Source organism: Cetorhinus maximus, chromosome 2 (genome assembly GCF_964194155.1).
Source record: "Cetorhinus maximus chromosome 2, sCetMax3.hap1.1, whole genome shotgun sequence".
Classification (NCBI taxonomy): Eukaryota; Metazoa; Chordata; class Chondrichthyes; order Lamniformes; family Cetorhinidae; genus Cetorhinus; species Cetorhinus maximus.
In genome coordinates this window covers 76,593,289-76,617,893 of record NC_135880.1, presented here as the reverse complement: position 1 = coordinate 76,617,893, position 24,605 = coordinate 76,593,289, and the positions used below count along the sequence as shown (strand labels likewise).

Sequence of the window (24,605 nt, the reverse complement as noted above, 5' to 3'; positions counted from 1 at the left end):
AATAATGGTATTAGTGCAGTAGAGAGGGATGATCTAAGTTCAGGAACCAGAATGTAGAAGCGATGTGGGTCGAGATGAGAAATGATGAAGTCAAGAAGTCATTTGTGGGAGTGGTGTATACGACCCCTAATTGTAACTACATGGTAGGACAGAATACAAAGGAAGAGATAATGGAAGCTTGTCAGAAAGATACGGTGATAATCATGGGGCATTTTAACCTACATATAGACTGGAAAAATCAGATAGGTAAAGGTAGTCTAGATGATGAGTTTGTAAAATTTTTTCAGGATAGTTTCTTAGAATAGCATGCTCTGGTACAAACCAGAGAGCAGGCTATACTAGACCTGGTATTGTGCAACGAGATAGGATTAATTGATAACCTCATAGCAAAGGCACCTCTCGGTAGCAGTGATCAAAATATGATTGAATTTTAAATTCAGTTTGAAGGAGAAAAGAGTGGGTCCAGGACTAATATTTTAAACTTAAAAGAAGGGCAGTTATGTGGGAATAAAAGTAGAGCTAGCTAGAGTGAACTGGGAAATGAGGTTAAGGGATAGGTCAATAGAGATGTATTGGCAGACATTTAAAGTGATATTTCAGAATACACAGAATCAGTACATTACAACGAGAAAGAAAAATTCCAATGGGAGGGCCCACCATCTGTGGCTAACTAAAAAATTAAAGATAGCATCAAACTTAAAGAAAAAGCATATAATTATGCAAAGACGGTGGCAGGTTAGAAGATTGGACAGAATATAAAGAACAGCAAAGAATGACAAAATTATTAATAAGGAGGGAAAAGTTAGAGTATGAGAGAAAGCTAGCTAGAAATATATGGATGGATACTAAGAGTTTCTTTAGATACTTAAATAAGAAAAGTTTTAATAAGCTGAGTGTTGGTCCTATAGAAAGTGAGTCTGGGGAAGTAATAGTGGAAAATGAGGAGATGGCAGATGAATTGAACAGGTATTTTGCATTGGTCTTCACTACAGAGGATACAAGTAACATTTCAGGAATAGCTGTAAATCAGGAACTGGAAGGGTGGGAGGAACTCAGCGAAATTACAATCACCAGGGAAGTGGTACTTAGCAAATTGTTGGAGCTGTGGGCTGACAAGTCCTTGGGTCCTGATAGACTTCATTCTAGGGTATTTAAAGAAGTGGCTAGTGAGATAGTTGATGTATTGGTTTTAAATTTCGAAATTCCCTGGATTCGAGGAAGGTGTCATTCGATTGGAAAATAGCAAATGTAACTTTTTTTTTCAAAAAGGGAGGGAGACAGAAAGCAGGAAACCACAGGCCAGTTAGCTTAATATCTGTCATAGGGAAAATGTTGGAAGCTATTATTAAAGATGTTATGGCAGGGCACATAGAAAAATTCAAGGAAATCAGGCAGAGTCAACATGGGGTTTGTGAAGGGGAAATCATGTTAACCATTTTATTGGAGTTCTTTGAAGGAGTCACATGTGCTGTGGATAAAGGGGAACCGGTGGATGTACTGGACTTGGATTTCCAGAAGGCATTTGATAAGGTGCCACATCAAAGGCTATTGCAGAAAATAAAAGCTCATGGTGTAGGGGTAACATATTGGCATGGATAGAAGATTGGCTGGCTAACAGGAAACAGAGAGTAAGTATAAATGGGTCTTTTTCTGGCTGGCAGGATGTAACTACTGGTATGCGACAGGGATCAGTGCTAGGCCCTCAACATTTTACAATTTATGTAAATGACTTGGATGACGGAATTGAAGGTATGTTTGTTAAATTTGCTGATAATACAAAGATAGATAGGAAAGCAAGTTGTGAAGAGGACATAATGAGGTTACAAAGGGACATAGGTTAAGTGAGTGGCAAAGATCTGGCAAATGGAGTATAATGTGGGCAAATGTGAAATTGTCTATTTTGGCAGGAAGAATATAAAATAAGCATCTTATCTAAATGGCAAGAGTTTGCAGAGCTCTGAGGTTCAGAGGGATCTGGGTGTCCTAGTGCATGAATTGCAAAAGGCTGGTTTGCAGGTGCAGCAAGTAATTAGGAAGGCTAATAGAATGTTATCATTTATTATGAGGGGAATTGAATGCAAAAGTAGGGAGGTTATGCTTCAGTTTTACAGGACATTAGTGAGGCCACCTCTGGAGTACTGTGTACAGTATTGGTCTCCTTATTTATTGAAGGATGTAAATGTATTAGAAGCCATTCAAAGAAGGTTTACTAAACTAATACCTGGATTGGGCAGGTTAGGCTTGTATCCCTTGTAGTTTAGAAGAGTAAGAGGTGACTTGATTGAAACATATAAGATTCTGAGGGCTCTTGACAGGGTGGATGTGGAGAGGATGTTTCCTCTTGTGGAAGAATCTAGAACTGGGGGTACTGTTTTAAAATAAGGGGTCGCCGATTTAAGACAGAGATGAGAAGAGTTTTTTTCTCTGAGGATTGAGAATCTTTGGAACTCCCTTCCTCAAAAGATGGTGGAAGCAGTCTTTGAATGTTTTCAAGGCAATGGTAGATAGATCCTTGATAAACAAGGGGGTGAAGGGCTACAGGGGTAGGTGGGAGGTTGCAATCAGATCAGCCATGACCTTATTGAATGGTAGAGCAGGCTTGAAGGGCCAAATGACCTACTCCTGCTCCTAGTTCGTACATTTGTATGGTACTCAATGAATGTTATTTCTGATTTGAGGCATTTACATGAGGAAGAGCTTTTTCACACAGCAACTGGTTGGGATCTGGAAGCACTCCCTGAGTGTAGTGGAGACAGGTTCAATTGGGGCTTTCAAAAGGGAGTTGAATCATTATCTGGAAAGGAAAATTTTCAGGGCTATAGGGAAAAGGCAGGGGATTGGCACTAGGTGAATTGCTCCTTCAGAGGACCAGTATAGACACAATGAACAAATGGCCTCCTTCTGTGCTGTATCCATTCTATGATTAGTAATGTGATAGCTAAGTTTATACCACATAAATATCTTCAGAGATACTTAAAATGTTTTCTGTATTTGATATTGAAACAGTTAATTAAGATAAAATTTTCTGATCATTGCTCTTGCTTTCCTTGATTTTCTGACTAATATTTTATCACAAATTGCTGAGGTGCTGTTTTAATTAGGTTCATCGTGCTTTCCTGGTTAACTCTATAACATGAGTTCATCAAATGTCAAATTATCAAATTAAGTGGTACTATTCTCCCCTCTGTGGGTTGTGAGGTCAAGTTTAGGATTAAGCATAACATCAACACTGACAGTTCACTGGAGTACAGGGGGAGTGCTGCACTACCAGTAGTGTGATCATTTAGATCAGGCATAAAACCTGCCCTCTCAAGTGAATGTAATAGACTCCATGGGGCTATTTGAAGGAGAGCAGAGGAGTTCTTTTGGTGTCCCGCCCAGTAGGTATCTCTCAACCAACATCACTAAAACAGATTAGATGGTCATTGTCATGGTGCTTTTTTGTGGAACCTTGCTGTGCACAAATTAGCTAACATATTTCCCTACTTTGCAACAAACTACACATCAAAAGTACTTAATTGGCTTTAAAGCATTTTGGAATGTTCTGAGGTTGTGAAAAGTACTCTACAGATACGAGTCCTTTCCTTAATCAGTTCTGACATAAATGGTTGTAAGGGCAGGAGAATTCTGCTTCTGTAACTGAGTCAACTTCCATCAGCACTCCTTTCTCTGATTGTATGAATTATTGTGATCGTTTGAAGTTTAGCATTCTTGTGTTTGTCTTCATGGATGCAAGATGAAAAACTTCAGCAACATGTCTCTTCAGCAATATTCAATTATCTTTGGTTTGTTTTCTCCTTAGGGGTCAAGTTCCTGCTGAGGCAGAACTCAATTACTTACAGGTTGCCAAATTATTAGAGATGTATGGAGTTGATCTCCATCCTGTTTTTGTAAGTATTATATTCATAAACGAGATTAAATAGTAATTTTCAATATTTTGTTCTTCCTTTTTCTCCAAGTCAAGTTACGGTTCCACTAATTTGATGGGCTTTAAGATCTTTGCCCCAGTGGCTGAGCGAGCTTATTCTGGCTACTCAGGTGTGGAGTTAGCACAGCAAAACCTCATCCTGTACTTACTTGATGTCAATGTGTTGTAGAGTTGATTTTCCAGGCAACTTTTCTTGGTGGACACATTTAACTTTATTTACCAGACAGCAGCAGCAACCACATTCATGCATCAAACTCTATAACTAATGAAGAACTCTCTCCTAGAGGTTCCCTGTGCTGCTAACCCATTGGTTTACACAGATCATGTGATCGTACAACACAGGATTATTCTTAAAGCTACAGTCCTACATTTATCAAAACCATAATTACTACACAATGCATGTACACTTGCAGGGTCACTGGACCATGTTGGGCCCCTTGCCTTGTGACAAAGACTAGCTGTAGTGCTGTCATCACTATATTGGTTGAGGTAAAGTAATACCTCAAAACCAGTGATTAGTCACTAATAAATTTAATAAGGAATTCAAGATAAATTTTTTTACCTAGAGACAGATTAGAGTATGGTATTTATGACAACAAGAAGCAGTTGAGGTAAATAGTATAGGTGGATTTAAGGGGAAGCTAGATAAGTACATGGCTGAGAAAAGAATAGAAGAATATACAGACCGGGTGAGATGAAATAGGATAGGGAGAGGCTTAAATGGCATATAAATACCTTCTTAGATTTCTTGCGCATAATGGCCTATTTCTGTGCTGTAAATTCTACATAATTCTAAACTTGGTGCCTCCCTGGTCTGTTTATGCATGGTACCATACTGTTTAATGCAAAGGAGCTATTAGGAAGTCCTATACTAAAAAGAAATGTAGCATCCTCACCCATGATGTGCAATGAAATAAAATCTGTTATCAATACAGTACAAGCTACATAGTGGAATGACATTCTCCTCTGTCATCCAGTTGGGCAGGACTCCACTCGACTGGTTCTATTCTTATCTATACACTCGCAGCCAGAGAATCTTCTGCAATGGCTTCTCTTTCAGCTCCTGCACTCTTAGCTCTGGAGTTCCCCAAAGATCTGCCCTTAACTCCTTCCTATTTCTCATTTCCATGTTGCCCCTTGGTAACATCAACTGAAAACACAACATTAAATTCCACATGTACGCTGATGAAACCCCACTTTACTTGTCACCACCTCACTCCACCATCTGCCTTCTCTAATCAGCCACACTGCTTACCCAACATCTAATATTAGATGAGTAGAAATTTCCTCCAACTAAATATTGGGAAGGCCAAAGCCATTGTCTTCAGTCCCTGCCACAAACACTGTTCCCTAGGTTGAACCAGGCCATTTGTAACTTTGGTGTCATATATGACACCAAATATCCACCTTATCACCAGGACTGCCTACTCCTGTCTCCATAAAATTGCCCTACCTCAACTCATCTGCTCCTGAAATTTTCATCCATGCCCTAGTTATTTCTAGATTTGACTATTCCAACACTCCCCTGGCCAGCCCCCCATCTATCATCCTCTAAGACTTGAGATCATATAAAACTCTGCTGCATATATCCTAGCTCACACCAAGACCCATCACCTCTGTGCTCACTGATCTGCATGAGCTCCCATTAAGCCTCGATCTTATATTATTAATCCCTGTTTTCGAGCCTCTCTATGGCCTTACCCATGGCTATTTCTGTAACATCTACTGGCCCTACCATGGCCTGAGATGTCTGTGCTCCTTCAATTCTGGCCTCTTGCACATCCCCAATTATAAGCGTTGCACCATTGATGGCTGTGCTTTCATTACCTCAGCCTTTAAGGTATGGAATTTCTTTCCTTAACCTCTCCACCTCTCTACCTCTCTCTCATCCTTTAAGACACTTCCTAAAACCTACGTCTTTGACCAAGCTTTTGATAATCTGTTTGAACATCTTATGTGGCTTGGCGTAAAATTTTATTTAATAATCTTCTTATGAAACACTTTGAGCTTTTACTCCTTTAAATTTGCTACATAAACACAAGTTGTTGATAATAAAATTACATGAGCCTTAAGACAGGTTACAGCTTTCTAATGTGGTAAATCGTGCCCATCATTCTATGTGTATAAACCCAAACATGTATAAATAATTTTGCATGCTTCTAAGTTAAATTCATACAGTGTATTTATATAAATCAATTAAACGCATATTTGTATGGGGATAAAACTATTATTGGCAATAAAGGCAGAATCATTTTAGTAGTTCCATTTCTGGACTCCTATACTAAATTAAGCCTGCGTGAATTCCTGTAATCATTTGACCTAAGGTATAATTTCCATTTCAGTTTTTTAGTTCAAGTTTTTTGTTAAGATATGTTGTGATAGCCATTATACCCAAAAAGCTTGAGATTACCTTTTGTTCTACCACATTCCACCATTTATCTTTTAAACCCCTTTTTCTTGAGAAGTTTAGCAGTCAGGATTTAGAAATTACTGACCCTTGCAGAGGTAAAATTTATTTTCTTGGAGCATTTAGAACACCCTAATCCTTGCAAATATTGATTTTTCTGGATTAGCGCAACATGCAGAAGTTTTGAATAAACATTTTACATGTATATATGCACACAACTATTTTATGATGTGTCAACTAATTCATGTCACTTAGGCATATTCCCTGGTGTAAATAATGACCTATGAGCTGGGCAGAAACAAAAAAATGACAAATCATGTGGAGTAATCTATTATTAAGATGGTATTCTTGTTTCTGATATCTTGTGTACTGGTCGTCCCCTGGCACCACCACACCTTCACTCCCCCACACCCATCCTCAACCAGATCTCCATTTTTCCTATTTCTCTCATGTGAATCTAATTTTCTCTTTTTTCCATCAGTGACTGACTTGCCTTCCTTGTACTAACAATTCTGGTTCTAGTTTAACTACTTACTGTAGCTTTTGTACCTAGGTGGGGATGTAAGCTGTGAGGAGCACACAAAGAGGCTGTAAAATGATATAGACAGATTAAGTGAGTGGGCAACAAGGTGGCAGATGGAGTACAATGCAGGGAAGTGTGAGGTTATTCACTGTGGTAGGAAGAATAGAAAAGCAGATTTTTTTGAAAGGAGTGAAACTTTTAAATGTTGAGTGTTCAGAAGCACTTGATTGTACTCTTACAAGGAACACAAAAGGACAACATGCAGGTACAGGAGGCAATTAGGAAGGCAAATGTCATTTGGCCTTTATTGGAAGTGTATCAGAGTACAAGAATAAAGAACTCTAACTACAATTGTACAGAGCTTTAGCGAGACCACACCCGGAGATCAGTTTTAGTCTCCATATCTAAGAAAGGATGTTCTTGCCTTGGAAGTGGTACAGTGAGTGTTCACTAGATTGGTTCCTGGTATGAGAGTGTTGTCCTATGATGAATGCTGAGTAAATTGAACCTATGCTCTCTGGAGTTTAGAAAAATGAGATGTGATCTCATTGTAACACAGGATTCTGAAGGGGCTTGACAGGTTGGACACTCAAAGGTTGTTTTCCCTGGCTGAGGAATCTAGAATACCAGAGCACAGTTTCAGGATAAGGGGCCGATCATCTAGGACTGAGTTGAAGAGACATTCCTTCACTCAGAGGGTTGTGTATCTTTCAGATTCTGTACCCCAGAGGGTGGTTGATGCTTTAATCATTGAATAAATTTAATGCTGAGATAGTGTCTCAGGGAATCAAAAGATATGGGGAGTGGGCGGGGAAGTGGAGCTGAGGCAGAATATTAGCTATGATCGTATTGAATGATGGAATGGGCTCGAGGTGCCTTATGGTCTACTCCTGCTATGTCCAACATCATGACCAGTTTTCACTTCTCTGGCAATGGTATCCCTTTTCTCCCTGCTGTTCAAATGCTGCTGTATTTTTAACAATTACGACATAACCTGCTCCAAAATAAACATAGGATTTATGGAGTTCTCTGCTGCACAACACAGCGAACGAAGAGAACCAGCTGATAATGACAATTTTTTGCCCCACTGTCCTCATGTCCAAATTCTAATTCTGTTGCTATTTTTTACTCATTTTATCTGGCTGGTGCCTCACATTCTATGTTTCATCTTAGAGAGGCTTGTTAATTTTAAGCTTGTGCAATATTTAGTTAGCAGCAAGATGTGCACCATAAAGCCATGCAACACAAGATTGTGAGTGGGTTTGGAAACACACCCTGTATATATAAATGAAAAGCACAACTAAAAATCATAGCGTGACAACAACCCTCTGAACAGGAAGTGTACAGATGGTATGAATATTTTTAATTAATACATGTAAATGATACCTCTTATTGCATTCCAGGGAGAAAACCAGACAGAGTATTTTTTAGGATTAACACCAGTTGGGGTTGTTGTCTACAAGAACAAAATCCAAGTTGGAAAGTATTTCTGGTAGGTGATTGTAAATGTACGCCTGATTTTTGTTTCCTTACCTCACTTGTTTTCATTTTAAGCTAAAAGGTTCTCTGTTTGGTAACAGGCCAAGAATCACCAAGGTGAACTTCAGAGAAACCCAGTTTGAGTTAAGAGTGCTAGGCAAAGATGTAAGTATCACACCAGCATGATATTTTTCCCTTGATATCAATCCTTAAAACACATTTTCATAAGATTATTGTTTTAGCTTGAATTAAATTTTGTGCCATTAATTAAGAACTAGGTTAATATTTCCTAAATATATTTCATTTAGAAACCAGCTGATAATTATTCAAAATGAAGCCCCAAAAGGCAAAAACAAAATTCATGGTCAAACTTAGTGTTTCGACTTCCAGTGGCACATACAACTTTCATTTAATATTCAGAAAATGTATTTTAGTCGTATCTGCCCCTTTAATGTGCAATTTATAGTTTATATTCAACCACAATTTGCCTGTTAATTCATGTTTAATTCATGCTAATTCTGGAAGTATTGGATGAATAGCATTTAGTGTTTGCTTTGTTGACTCATCACAGAATCAGAGAATCTCACAGTACAGAAGAGGCCCTTCGGCCCATCGAGTCTGCACCAACACATGAGAAACACCTGAACTACCTACCTAATCCCATTTACCAGCAATTGGCCCATAGCCTTGAATGTTATGATGTGCCAAGTGCTCATCCAGGTACTTTTTAAAGGATGTGAGGCAACCCGCCTCGACCACCCTCCCAGTCAGTGCATTCCAGACCGTCACCATCCTCTGGGTAAAAAGGTTTTTCCTCACATCCCCCCTAAACCTCCTGCCCCTCACCTTGAACTTGTGTCCCCTCGTGACTGACCCTTCAATTAAGGGGAACAGCTGCTCCCTATCCACCCTGTCCATGCCCCTCATAATCTTGTACACCTCGATCAGGTCGCCCTCAGTCTTCTCTGCTCCAACGAAAACAACCCAAGTCTATCCAACCTCTCTTCATAACTTAAATGTTTCATCCCAGGCAACATCTTGGTGAATCTCCTCTACATCCCCTCCAGTGCAATCATATCCTTCCTATAATGTGGCGACCAGAACTGCACACAGTACTCCAGCTGTGGCCTCACCAAGGTTCTATACAACTCCAACATGACCTCCCTACTTTTGTAATCTATGCCTCGATTGATAAAGGCAAGTGTCCCACATGCCCTTTTCACCACCCCACTAACATGCCCCTCCGCCTTCAGAGATTTATGGATACACACGCCAAGGTCCCTTTGTTCCTCAGAACCTCCTAGTGTCATGCCGTTCATTGAATGCTTCCTTGTCAAATTACTCCTTCCAAAGTGTATCACTTCACACTTTTTAGGGTTAAATTCCATCTGCCACTTATCTGCCCATTTAATCATCCCGTCTATATCTTCCTGTAGCCCAAGACACTCAACCTCACTGTTAACCACCCGGCCAATCTTTGTGTCATCCGCAGACTTACTAATCCTACCCCCCACATAGTCATCCATGTCATTTATATAAATGACGAATAATAGGGGACCCAGCACAGATCCCTGTGGTACGCCACTGGACACTGGCTTCCAGTCACTGAAGCAGCCTTCTGTCATCACCCTCTGTCTCCTACAACTAAGCCAATTTTGAATCCACCTTATCAAATTACCCTGTATCCCATGTGCATTTGCCTTCTTTATAAGTCTCCCATTTGGGACCTTGTCAAAGGCTTTATTGAAATCCATATAAACTACATCAACTGCACTACCCTCATCTAGACACCTGGTCACCTCCTCAAAAAATTCAATCAAATTTGTTAGGCATGACCTCCCTCTTGACAAAGCCATGCTGACTATCCCTGATCAAACCTTGCCTCTCCAAGTGGAGATAGATTCTCTCCTTCAGAATTTTCTCCAATAGTTTCCCTACCACTGATGTGAGACTCACTGGCCTGTAGTTGCCTGGCTTATCTCTACAACCCTTCCTAAGTAGCGGAACCACATTAGCTGTTCTCCAGTCCTCTGGCAAGGTGCTAATGCCTCTGCTGATTTGCTCCCCTTGTACCTGCTAAAAGCCTCTCTTTTCCTTCTCATCGTATCCTGAATATCTCTGGTCATCCATGGTTCTCTGGGCTTGTTACTCCTTCCTATCACCCTAGAGGGAACATGTTGAGCCTGTACCCTCCCCATTTCCTTTTTGAATGCCCCCTACTGCTCTTCTGTAGACTCATTTAGAGTAAAACTTCCTTTGTTTAAAACCATGGAATTTTGCACCTTCATTCTTTTCGTAAATAACTGGGATTTCGTAATTTTAAAAAAAAAGTTACTGGTCTCTACCGAGATCATAACAATAAACTGTCACAATAGAACTGATTTCACTTATCCCATACTGTCTAATTTTCTGTCCATTTAAATGAATAGATGTAAAGTCATGCATTGCTTGCCCCAGTTTCTGGACCAATGCTCCCTGCAATCACTCCTCTTTACCAGCAGTGCCTAATTGAGGAATCAACATCTTAATTTTATGATTATACAGGTGGATTCTGTCTATCAAGGACCCGGTGCTTTGACCCTCTTATGCAGGGAGACAGAAATTCATAGCTATGTTGAACTTGTAGCATAAGGTTGTTCAGGCAGAGCAAGGGCTAATGTGGCACTAGAGAACAGTCCTGCACACGATATGATGTAGAGAGTCACATGATGGTAAACTGTGTGGCGCAGATTCTGGAAGGAGCCAGCATGAAGACCGCACCCATGCATGGCAGTACCTTGGATATGTACATAGTTATGGGTTACCCTTAAAAGGTTTATGTTTAACTGCTCAAGCCTCCGAACCTCTTAGTGAGACACCAAACAACCCTACAACATGGTGGCAGTGAAGGATGACCCCGAACTCCCAGAGAAGCTGGAGAAGGAACCCAGGATCTCAAAGCACAAGTAAGTAAAGAAACTGAAACCTGACCTGAGTGAAGAATGCCTAAATTGAAGACACAGTCGGAGATCGCCTAAAAAAAAATTGAAGGCACAGATGGAGATCGCCTAAAAAAAAATTGAAGGCACAGATGGAGATCGCCTGAAAAAAAAAGCTCCATGGCAGGTGTGGAGGCTGAAGGGTTCAACCAAGGCATGTGGAGGTCCATTGCCAGATCTGATCGAACGCAGAGTCATGGGGCGTAGCTAGATCATAAAGGCTGAAAGGCAGCAGAAGAATCCACTGTACAGATGAAAAGAAGAACCTGAGTGAATGAAGAATCAAGAGACGTAGTCAAATCACAACAAGGGAGAGCAAAATACAGTTTAAAAAAAAGCTGAAATTACCTTTTAAAATAGGCAACAATCAGGATCAGCACATTCAGTGCACAGCTGCAAGAAAGCTACAGCAACGGGTCCACAGCCGACACCATAGCAAGTGGTGGCTGAGCTTGACTGAAGGAAAAAACAAGTTTTAAAAAGAATGGCAGGCAGAGTTAAAAAAGCAGCGCGAGCCCACCGAAACCTGACAAAGCATGGGAAGATCAAAGAGAACATAAAGGCAGCTGCAGAGCCATTTTGAAGAGAAAAAAAAATTAAAGAGATACTCACCTGTTATAAAAAATGGCTATGGATAGTAAATTAAAATACCAGACCAGTTTAGGCTAAGGCAAGGGCCAAACCAGATGCAAAATTGGGAGCCTTGGAGAAGAAAATTTTTAGCTTATAAGAGTACATCAGGATTAAACAAGAAATCAGAAAAAATACAAGTTAATATGTTTTTCTGCTTTCCTCAGTATCCTTGGATGTATCTCTGTTCCTTGAGCCTTAACAACTTTAAGTACAGACAGCCTATCCAATTCCTCTTCCTTATCAATTTTGGACCCTTCAATGTCTGAAGTGCCTCCTCTTGCACCATGACCTGGGCAGTATCTTCTTCCTTGGTAAAGACAGATGCAAAATATACATTTAATAACGCAGTTGTGCCCCCTGGCTCCATGCACAAATTGCCTTTTTGGTCCCTAATCAGTCACATAGCTCCTTTTACCACCCTTTTACTATTTGTATACCTATAAGAGACTTTGGGATTCCCTTTTATGTGATTTACCAGTGATTCAAGGGGACTGTATAACTGCAAAGCATACGCCAGGCAAGGCAAAAGATGTCAGTTCTGAGGGAAAAATGAGTTTAAATTTTTATCTTTAATGTCAACAACAAGCCCTCCCATATAAGTCGTACCACATCCGTAGAGAAAGTAAAGCTCCTTCATGTATGTCAGAATCACAACTCCACATTCCAATGTAATACCAGTAGTTTTGCAGATCAGTTGTCAGTTTTTGGTGCCAAAATATACTAATTTATGAACAGTTTTGGCTTAGTTTCCTATCTTTACTTGAAGTTTGGTTGAGACTACCTATACCTATTTTCCAGAAGACTAGAAGAAAAGGTAGGGAAAAATCATAAGTCTGTGCTGAATTTGAACAGGTCCTAGAGGCAAAAGGGCGTTGCAATGGAGTTATTTAATTTTCTAGCTCCATTTCTTTATGGCATGCTGAATGTTAGAAGAATGTGTATAAATATTATCTTTACTGGCACGTGGCTTTAGTGCTAACAGATGGTTACAGGTTCACACTCTATGCTTATTAGCTTATTATTGCTGACAAAGGTAGGTAGGTCATAATTCCCAATAATTGGATGATTGAATCGAGCGGCATGACCCTTCAGTTGTTCATAATAGGCCGAGTACAGACTGTACCTAACCAGTTCTGTTTCAAAACCCAAAACAAAACGTCTGCTGTTAGACGTGATTCCGATTGGACGGCATTTGCTGAACAATCCTGAGTGTGCTAATAGCTACACTAACAACCAATTTAAGATAATCAGTCAAGCTCATAAAGTGACTCATTTATGCTTGCTAGAAGCTACATACCTTCATACACAGGGACTTGTTCTCTGCAAACAAAAGGAATATGTTCAAACCTTGCATCTGTTTTGGATTATCCGAGAGCCTCAGGAGCTTATAATTTCCCGTTGCTTTCTCCATGGCAATAGTTCGGCCAATCTGAGTTGAATTGACAACCAATCAGCACCCTTTTCTCCTACGGCATGAATTGTTGTGATCATTTGAAATTTGGCAATCTTGTGTTTGTCCTGATGAGTGCAAGATGAATAGCTGCAGCAACATATCTCTTTTTTCAGCAATTTTCAAGTTCTGTACTACCAAGCATCTGTGATTATTCCTCTAGTTCACAATTTTGAATTGTTTAATCTTACAATTGAAATCAGCCATGGGCCTGAATCTTCTGGTTGGCTTGAGGGGGGTGGGCCCTGCACGCCAACGTGTAAAATGACGTGCGGTGACGTCTGGCGTACGTCCCAATGTCGCCACACATCATTCCGATCTTTAGTTCGGTGGGCACGCACTGGGGTCGGCTGTGTGCCTGCCGAACTTTCAAAGGCCTGTTAAGGCTGTTAATAATCTAATTAAGATGATTGTCTGGGCTGGTTGGCGGCAGGTGAAGAGCCCAGGTGGCCTTCGCATTTTTCATGGAGCCTCATACAATGAAAAAACATTGGCAGGTAAAATAAAGGAAAATCCAAAGTTATTTTACAAGTACACTAAGAGTAAGAGTTTAACTAGGGAAAGAGTAGGGCCCATTAAGGACCATAGTGGTAATTTGTGAATGGAGCCGGAAGATGTTGGTAGGGTTCTAAATGAATACTTTGTGTCAGTGTTCACAAGTGAGAGGGATGACGTGGGTATGGAAATCAGGCAGAAGAACTGTGATATAATTAAAGAAATTAGCTTAGAAAGGGAGGAGGTTCTAAGAGGTCTGGCAGGCTTAAAAATAGATAAATCTCCAGGCCCTGATGAAATGTATCCCAGGCTGTTGAGTGAGGCAAGGGAGGAGATAGCAGGGGCGCTGGCAATAATTTTCAACACCTCTCTGGCCACAGGAGAGGTGCAAGAGAACCGGAGGACAGCCAATGTGGTACCGTTATTCAAGAAGGGAGGAAAGGATAAACTAGGGAACTGCAGGCCAGTCAGTCTCACCTCAGCGGTGGGGAAACTATTGGAAGCAATTCTGAGGGGCAGAAATAATCTACACTTGGAGAGGCAGGGATTAATCAAGGACAGTCAGCATGGTTTTGTTTATGTCTGACCAATTTGATTGAATTTTTTGAAGAGGTGACCAGGTGTGTAGATGAGGACGATGCATTTGATGTAGTCTATTTGGACTTCAGCAAGGCTTTTGATTAAGTCCCACGTGTGAGACTGATAACAAAGGTAAGAGCCTGTGGGATCCAAGGCAATTTGGCAAATTGGATCCAGAATTGGCTGAGTGGCAGGAAGCAGAGGGTGATGGTTGAGGGGTGTTTTTGTGACTGGATGCCTGTGTCCAGTGGGGTTCCACAGGGATCGGTGTTGTGTCCCTTGCTCTTTGTGGTACATATAAACGATTTAGACTTGAATGTAGGAGGGTTGATCAGTAAGTTTGCGGATGACACAAAAATTGGTGGGGTGGTAAATAGTGAGGATAGCCTTAGATTACAGGAGGATATAGACGGGCTGGTCAGGTGGGCTGATCAGTGGCAAATGGAATTTAATCCGGATAAGCGTGAGATGATGCACTTGGGCAGGACAAACAAGGCACGGGAATACACGATGAATGGTAGGACCCTGGGAAGTACTGAGGATCAGAGGGACCTTGATGTGCATTGTTCACCGGTCCCTTAAGGTAGCGGGACAGGTAGATAAGGTGGTTAAGAAGGCATATGGGATACTTGCCTTTATTGGCCGAGGCATAGAATATGAGAGCAGGGAGGTTATGCTGGAACTGTATAAAATGCTGGTTGGGCCACAGCTAGATTACTGTGTGCAGTTCTGGAATCCGCATTATAGGAAGGATGTGCTTGCACTAAAGAGAGTGCAGAGGAGATTTACCAGGATGTTGCCTGGGCTGGAGAGCTTTAGTTATGAGGAGAGATTGGATAGTCTGGAGTTATTTTCCCTGGAGCAGAGGAGGTTGAGGGGGAATGTGATTGAGGTGTATACAATTATGAGGGGCATAGATAGGGTAGACAAGAAGGAACTTTTCCTCTTGATGGAGGGATCAATAACCAGGGGGCATAGATTTAAGGTAAGGGGCAGGAGGTTTAGAGGGGATGTGAGGAAGAATTTTTTCACCCAGAGGGTGGTGGCAATCTGGAACTCACCACCTGAAAGGGTGGAAGAGGCAGAAACCCTCATAACACTTAAGAAGTATTTGGATGTGCACTTGTGATGCCATGGCATACAAGGGCATGGGCCTAGTGCTGGAAAATGGGATTAGAATAGTTAAGTACTTGTTTGACTGGCGCAGACTCGATGGGCCGAAGGGCCTTTTTCTGTGCTGTAGATCTCTATAACTCTATGACACAGGCGGGATGAGGTTTCATTCAGGGTTTATAACTGTAATGAAAATTTTTATTAAAATTCATTGATGTGACCCCGCTCATGTGACACTGTCACATGAGGGGACATGTCTGAATAATTTTTAAAATTCTTTTTTCCAAGTTTTCCAAATCAAATTAATCTCCTATGCCTCAGGGAGATTTCTGCGCTCTTTCGCGCACATGCGCAAAAGTGCGCAGGCCCCCACTCTCCCTCCTCCCCCCAGCCGCACAGGGAGCGCTGAGTGCTTCCGGGTGTACGTCACGCTGGGCGGGCCTTAATTGGCCCACCCATGTAAAATGGCAGCGCACAGCCGATCACTGGTGGTGATTGGCTGCGCGCCCGCCCGCTCCCGCCTTGCTCGCACGACGGGGAGAAACTTCTCCCCCTAGAGTTAGAAGTTTAAATTACTGCTATGATAAATCATTAAAATATATTGATATACCATTTTGGAGTATTAACTGAGATAGTTCAGTGACCTAAAGGAAAATATTTAGTCTCACATTTGACAAATTATACAAATGACACATCTTTGAGTAGCAAAAGTTAATTTAAAGGTCTGTTTCTCTGCATTAGTGGAAGTAAAGGATAACACTGAGGTAATTGTCAAATATGTTTATTTCATATGTGAAGAAAACAGTTTAATGGAAGTGTGACAGGGGGAAGGCAGGTTAATGATTGGACCTACCCCTCTTCCACTGCTGACAGCTGCACCTGCCTTCAGGGTAATCTCTGCCCAACTGGAAGCCGAATCTGACTGCTGGGTGGGATCCTGTCCAAAAAAAAGTAAGCACACTGTTAAAACTCTGCAGTCAACGATAAATCAGACTTCTAGTCAAAACTCTACCCCCCCCTCCCCACCAACCCCTCAGAAAATCCTCCCCTGCCAATACTGGGTCATTGAACACAACATGTAAATTAAAGGACCTGTCCACTGGACAAAGTACTCAGCAATAGCTATCAATCATAGTTACTATTCCAGATGGGAGGACATTCTTTGAACTGTAAGAAGGAGAGATTGTAAGCCCACTAAGTCCTTACTGCAGACCTGAAACAATAACAAAAGGTAAGACAGCTCTCACAATTTAATTAAACCAAACCAATCATTCCGTAAGTGCTCTGCCCAACGGCAGGCCCTTGACTTGATGTCTGCTGATGTTTCATCCCGAGCCATTTTATCCTTTGCAGTTTTTGTCAGCGGTGGTTTGCCAATGCCTTCCACTCTCAGGAGCAAGGCCAGGAGGCAGGTCCCAAATCTACCTCACCAGAATGGGAATCGAATCCTCACTTTTAGCATTATTGTGAACCACACGCTAGCCATCTAGCCAACTGAGCTAACCTGCCTCCTAAATTAATCATTATCAGTATGGAATAGAAGTAATCTCTATTGTTACAAATGTGTGGGACTTTACAAGACAATTATCTCTTAAAATGTCTCCTTTAACTTAAGGTAAATGAGATGTTCTAGATGGGGGTGGAGTGGGGAGGTTCATACTAAACTTCTGCCCAGAGACAGGCCCATGTGATTTGGGCAAAGAATCCCAAACCGAAACCTGTTGAAAAGCAAATGATAGTTTTCACATCTTGACGCAGAAGAAGGGTCATATGCTTCTTGGCGACAGACACAGAGACCTGGAGAGAGAGAGACAAAAGTAGCTACAGCTGTCAAGAGCAGAAAAAGACTGTCTTGTGTGAGCAACCAAGCAGGATGCTAGTGGAAGCTGATTCTCTGTTTGAAGAGAAGAGAACAGGACTGGTGGGACTTTGGGGGATTTAAGGAACAAGGAGTTACTAAAGTGGGTGTTGCTGGTGAAAGTCATCTGTGGAATTCTCAGTCTGAGTGGAATGATTTTTGAAAGGCACCAGAAGATTTGACCTGGCCTGGCAGGCAGAAGTGAGCCTACTGGAAGGCTGGGATTAACTGGGGAGTTGATCTTTAATGCCATATATCTGCCAGAAACATGACCTAAAGTAAAAATGGCTCATATGACATATTTCAATTGTATTAATTAGTTGATGTGAAAGTACCTTTTCTTTAGTTTTGTGTATTAGTTGCCTGTTGAGTAATAATTAGTGTATGTTGATGTTAGCTTGGTGCAAAAGTCTTAAACCAGTTATCTCTATCGACTGTTGGAAATTCATCTCTTTAAAAAAATGTTATAGGTCTCAACGGGGGATTGTAACACCATTAATTGATCTCTATTAACCCATGAACTGGTAAATTAACAGGTTCAGACTGACAATAGAGCATCCCATGCTTCCGAATTTGAATAGATAAGAGACACTTCATCTCATATGTCTGAGACCTAACTGATGTAACTATTTTCACAAATACTATGGCTGGTTTTGTTTTAATCCCTTTCACACTGATTCTCATATTCTAGGATTTTTAAAAAATTCAACACAGGCAAAATCCACGTTGCTACAATACCATTAGCTCAGACTACATCAAATCCTGATGTGAGACATGAACCCACAACTTCCTGACCTAAAGGTGCTACCAACTTATTCCGGTTTGCAAACCTCATCCTAAGAAATCATTTTGACCAGTTTTAGCTTCTCATTTGGTTACAGGGATCAAGTTTTATTGATTGGAATGAATTTGAATTGATATGCTGCTCAGATAAACATTGACAAAATGTTTATGACAACTGTGCCCAAAGTTCCAAAGCTAATTTTATTTCTAAATCAGATTGCTCTCATGAACTTAGAAACTAACCTGAAAATAGTGAGGTCACAATTTTTATTGCTGGGTGAAAAATGACTGATAGCAAATTGCCAACACATTTTAAACCCCTCACCTGATATCATTGAAGTGAATGAAGTTAAAGCTATTTTTGTGAGACATAAAATGGTTTAATCTGCTATCATCCATTTTTCACCCAGTGATTAAATTTTAATTACTCCCATTGTTTTTAGTGGAACAAAGGAAAGAAAGAAGGAACTTATATTTATATAGCACCTTTCATGACCTCAGGCCATTCCAAAGTGCAAATGAAGTACTTTTGAAGTGCAGTTGCTTCTGTAGCAGGAAATGTGGCAGTAAATATGTGCGTCCAGGTCCCATAAACATCAATGTAATAATTGCCAAATAATCTATTTTTAGTGATATTAGTTGAAGGATAAATATTGGCCGGGGCACTTGAGCCAGCTTCACCGTTCTTATACTACTGTTGGGTGTGCTTCGATTTATCCCAGTACATGGAAAACATTTCAATGTTGCAGAGGAACACACAGAAATCTTTTTGGCAAATTTCAATAAGCATCTGAGAGCCCTGTCTCACTAAACATAATGGGGCAAGAATTTGGGGACAGAGGGGGAATTCCCTGCACCTGAATAGTGAAGAGTGAGGCACCCCTGAAATGGGAGCTCCGGGCTCATTTCACTCTAGCTGATTTGGAGTGTACAGTCAGCCAGTGGAGAGTCACCCAAGGTTAGGCCATTGCAAGTGGGGTCAAGAGATAGGAGGTCAGTGGAAAAATGGAAAGTTGGGAAGGGACATAGGTAGTTGGGAGGGTGATCATAGGCTCAGGATTAAGAGATAAGGTCAATAGGGGGAGCAGAAGTCAAAGTTCGGAAGGGAGGAAATAGAAAGCTGGGGAGAGGGATCAGAGGTCATTGAAAGGCATTAGACACTGGGAGATAGGAAGCCAGGGATAGGGAACTGGAGGCTGGGATGGGGTAGTAGTGGCAAACAGATGGGGGAGGGGAAACAGTGTTCCAAATTTTTAAATATGACGTTAAACTTCCAACTTCCACCGTCAGCTAAGTAAATCTCAACAACTTACCTCTTGGTTCCAGGTGATCGCAAAATCTGGTGTTATTCTGGGCAACTGGCTGCATTAGGATAAGCCAGTCTTACATTTGGGGCCTTAATCAGGCCGGTACATCTGTATTTTCATATGTAAGGGATCTAATGCCTGATTTAGACATGGGCACTGCAAGACTTTTGATTCCATTTAGCAAATGACAGGCGACACGCTTCTAGCTGGAAAAGTGCATGCACTTCCTGCCTGCCATTCTGGGGCTAAGTAGTGCAGAAATTTTAGTTCACATAGACTTCAATTTGACATTGATTACAGAGAGTAGGATAGAGCCCTTGGGGCTGAATTTTCGCTATGGAGGCAGGCAGCTCAAGTCAGGAAATTTCCGATTAGGCACACCTGCCTCCATTTAAAGGGCTCTGTTACACACAATTTTCACTCTGGGGAGGCAGGAATGGGATAGAGTCAAGCCCACCCAGGCCAGAAACAGATGGCTGAGATAGGCTGGTTAGAAGGCCTGTTACATTTCTCAGGGACTTTATCCCAGTTGTTTTAGGAGCTGTTAGGCCGTCTAGTCTGCATATCCCCTCACCTCCACCCACTCTCCCGCACCCTTCATGCCAACTTATGCCTCCTCCATGCTAACTCATACCCCCACCACCCTCATGCCTTCTCATACAACATGTACCCTCCATGCCAATTAATGCCTCCATGTACCCCATGCCAACCCATGCACCCAGCTATCCCCATGCCACCTCATACCCCCATGCTCCCTCCATTCCAACTCATGCCCCCCACCAATCCCAAGCCCCCTCCATGCCAACTCTTGCTCCCTCCATGCTCTCCATGCCCCTTCTATGCAACCTTCATGCTACTCATACCCCCATGCCACCTCATTGCCCCATGACAGTTCCATGACCACTCACTCAGTATATACTATGGGCAGACCTTAGGAGCCATGTGGAGGTGAAAAAATAATAAATTTCTAACTTGATATTGAAAAAAACCCTCCCATTCATGAAACCCATTCAAAAATTTTAAATCCCTTCAAGTGTTCAATCTGTTATCAGACAAACAAACTTCTACACGTAACCACTTCAAAGACAGCTAATCCTTTAATAGCCTCTTTAAATTGTCAATCAAAATGTGAACTCTGCCCCTCCCCTGCTGAGAAGTGTTTTTTCAGCTTTTCAACATTTTTCAGCCAAGCATTCGTAATGACGTCAGCTGGAATAACTGTCAACAAAGAACTCAATTGAAACTGCAGGAAGAGATGGTAATGTACTGTTCTAACCTACACCAGATGGCCTGTCAATCAAAGTAGATGGTGTTTTTTTAAACTCGATAACTGAAAGCTTCAGGCTTCATTCATGTTTAAAGGGCTGGAGATTTAAAAAGTTTCAGATCATGACATTTAAACAGATCTTATCCACCCTCCAAGAGTGTTTACATCTACTCCATAAATCTGTGACTTTCACACCGTGGATAAAGGTCCTTGGAACAGCATATATAGTCTGTTTGAATACAGCATTATTTTCGAAAGGACCTGTTGTATTGGGGATTCACGCCTGCTCCCTTTCCCCTGCTGGCAAAAATGGGCGTGGGACTTATGCATCCAGGTACCGCCTAGCATTTTTAAAGGTCTCTGAAGTCTGCCTGATGCTGCAAAAATTCAGCTGCAAAACTTGGTTGTGGAAGCCATTGGTTTATTCCTATTACTGTAAACAGGTCATTGCAGTGTAAATAATAAAATGAAAACATGTGATGTTAGGTACTTCTCTTACCTCTGTGCATCTCTGAAACTTATTTTCCATTAAAATACTTTCAGACATTTAAAGGAGTTTTATTAAAAGGTGGCTCATGATTATTGATTAATGCAGTCAAGCTGCACAAGGCTGCATTGTTCAAGTGGCAGGAATTGGCAACCATGTTTTACTTTATAGATTATTTGAGATTGAAGTTTACTCTCCCACTAAGCTTTCTAATTAAAATACCTGCAGCAGGATTTGGTACCTGCCCTTTGACGAAAGCCACATTTTACATTTTAGTGCTTTGCAGATTGAGTGCTTTCAACAAACTAAAATCAACCCCTTCCCTGTCCTGTGACTTTGTAAGCAAAAAGGAGCTCTCGTTCAGGATAGTTGAAGTTTAGTGATTCCAGAAATACAGCCAGCTAGATCATCTCAAAAACATCCTTAGTTTTCTTTAGCTGTTCATGGTGCTCGTCTTTGATTTCCTGTGTGTTATGCACTTTTATCTATAAGAACATTTTTGTTTATGTTTTACCTGTCTTTGTAAATGATCTTTCAGCCATCTCATTTCTTCTTACTACTTTTTATTATATCAGCTAAAATGTTACTGGAAAAGAGGATAATAGACAACTGTGATTGTAATGGGAAAAGCTTTCTCAGCTACATTAAGAGTTGGAGGATCACCAAAGACTACACTAGGCCATTGAAAGATGATCAAAGATATGTTAGAAAATATTAAGTGATGCTGCTAACAGTAACATTATTAATACTAAAATAGTTTAGGATATTATCTTAGATAGAAAAATTACCTTGAATAGATCAGGCTGTTGGCCTAGGTGATATCGACATGAAAGCCCGGGAAGAAATGGGATGTATGATATGCAAGCCCCTTGCCCATATCTTTCATGCACATTGGATGCAGGTACTGTTTTCTCGGTATGGAACCATGTTACGGTTCCAAATTTGAAAATGTTTGAAAAACAGAACTGGGTAATTATAGCTATTAAATTCACTTTTGTATTAGTTAGGATTCTTTAAGGTATACCTTGTGAAGAGACTCGAGGTGTTTAGCTCCTTCCCCAGTGCTTTCCCTCCACTTCGGGCGGTCTTGGGCCAGGGATTCCCAGATGTCGGTGGGGATGTTGCACTTTTTCAAGGAGGCTTTGAGGGTGTCCTTGAAGCGTTTCCTCTACCCTCCTGGGGTTTGCTTGCCGTGTTGAAGCTCCAAGTGGAGCGCTTGTTTCAGGAGTCTTGTGTCAGGCATGTGGACGGTGTGGCCCATCCAACGGAGCTGAGTGGTCAATGCTTCAATGCTGGGAATATTGGCCTGAGCGAGAATACTGATGTTGGTGCGCCTATCCTGCCAATGGATTTGCAAGATCTAGTGGAGGCAGGACTGGTGGTACTTCTGCAGAGTTTTGAGGTGCCTGCTGTATATAGTCCACATCTCTGAGCCATATAGGAGCACGGGTAGCACTACTGCTATGCAGACCGTGAACTTGCGGGTTTGAGGTCCTGGTTTTCAAACACACTCTTTCTCAGGCGGCTGAAGGCTGCGCTGGCACACTGAAGGCGGTGTTGAACCTCATCGCCGATGTCTGCCCATGTTGACAGTATGCTCCCAAGGTATGGAAAGTGGTCCACGTTGTCCCAGGCCTCGTCGCGGATTTTGATAATCGGGGGGGGGGCAGGGCAGTATGGAGGGGGCAGATTGGTAGAGGACCTTTGTCTTACTGATGTTTACTGTAAGGCCCATGCTCACGTACACCACAGTGAAGGTGTTGACGATGGCTTGGAGCTCGGCCTCTGTGCACAGACGCAAGCATTGTCTGCATACTGTAGTTCAATTACAGAGGATTGGACAACCTTGGATCTGGCCTGCAGACAGCAGAGGTTGAACAGGTTCCTGTTTGTTCTGTAGTTTCGCTCCACTCCAGCAGGGAGCATGCTGATGATGAGATGGAGCATTGCAGCAAGGAAGATCGCGAAGAGCTTTGGCGCAATGACAGAGCCCTGTGGTATGTTTTGTCCACCCTGCTGCAGCCTGCCCCCAGTCCCCTGCTGTGGCCTGTACCTGCCCCCTGCTGTGTTCTGTTCCGGGACTCCCCCCAGCCCATGCTGTGGCCTGTCCACAGCCTCTGGCTCCACCCCCCCACCACTTCTCAGGGAGTCCCCAGCAGGTAGTGAATGACTCACCAGCTGACTGAGTGCTTTCCCTGAATTTCAACCTTTGCTCTCCAGACTCCCGCCTACAGTCAGAGCTGCTTCACTGAAGGATGGGTCACAAGTATAATGAACTGAACATTTTCTCCTAGTTTCTGGTACCCGTTCAGTTTATAACTTTCAAATTTCAAAGTATCATTTTAAAATATTTTTAGTATTATGATTCCCTTTGAGACCAAAAAAGCAAAAGAGCCAAATTTATCAAGCAACTTCAATGAGAAAACCAATGGACAAGATTTCACTTTTTATACCTTTTACTTTAACAATTGAACAAAATAAACATAAATTAAATATGAAAATAAAATTCCAGAAATATGAACTGTAAATTATACATTAGATAGCAGGTACAAAAATGATTGATCTTACAGATTTACTGGGCAGTCTACTCAGTCTATATAACACTAATTTCAGCCACAAAGTCCTTCAAAGCTCAGAACTTCCAGGTAAAATACCAGCTCATTTTCTTCAAGTATTTAGCCACTGATTGTCATCTGACAGCAGCTCCCAACCAACCCAAGTTCCACGGGCACAGTCTTTTCCACAGTGGCAGAATCTTTTCCAGAACTATTTCAGCTATGTTCACAACAGTCTTGATGCATGGACCCACCAGTAACACTTTTATACAAACCCTCAGCAACAGCCCTCTGCCCTATATGACTGGTGCTGGTCAATCAATTCCTTTAAAATAACAAACAGCAGCATTAACCTTATTTTCCTTTACCTCCACTCCAAAATCCAGCCTTCATGTTCTTTCAGCCTGTCTGCTCAGCACCACTGGGTTGTCTGTGCTTGAGTAGTTCTGTGCCTTTTATCCGGTCTCAACCAGCTTCAGTTTCCCCAGAAACCTGAAGTTTCCATTTCAGTTTTAGTTTCCCTAGAAACCTGAAGGTTCAGTTTCCCTCTCAGTTAGGATCTGACTGAAAAAATGCAAACTTTGAAATCATGAATTCCATCATTCAAGAGAGGTCTTTGTGCACTCTTTTGATGCTGTTGTTGTGATATTGAGGTGTGGATACATGTTGTGATATGGAATGGTCTGTGATGTAGGTGTTATTCAGGATAATGGGAGTCAAATGTGACTGAATAAACCAGGATTTTGAACTTCAATTACTGAGG

General features: G+C 41.6%; 1 protein-coding gene across 3 annotated transcripts in view; it reads left to right on the top strand.

Annotated features, from left to right (window-relative positions):
• The window catches only part of epb41l4a (erythrocyte membrane protein band 4.1 like 4A), a 349,865-nt gene that overhangs the window by 197,292 nt on the left and 127,968 nt on the right, over positions 1–24,605 (top strand). For all 3 annotated transcript variants that reach the window (XM_078566243.1, XM_078566249.1, XM_078566257.1), the window contains exons 8-10: positions 3,803–3,890; positions 8,262–8,350; positions 8,439–8,502. In XM_078566243.1, the coding sequence (XP_078422369.1) occupies positions 3,803–3,890; positions 8,262–8,350; positions 8,439–8,502 (241 nt within the window). The remainder of the gene's footprint in view (positions 1–3,802; positions 3,891–8,261; positions 8,351–8,438; positions 8,503–24,605) is intronic.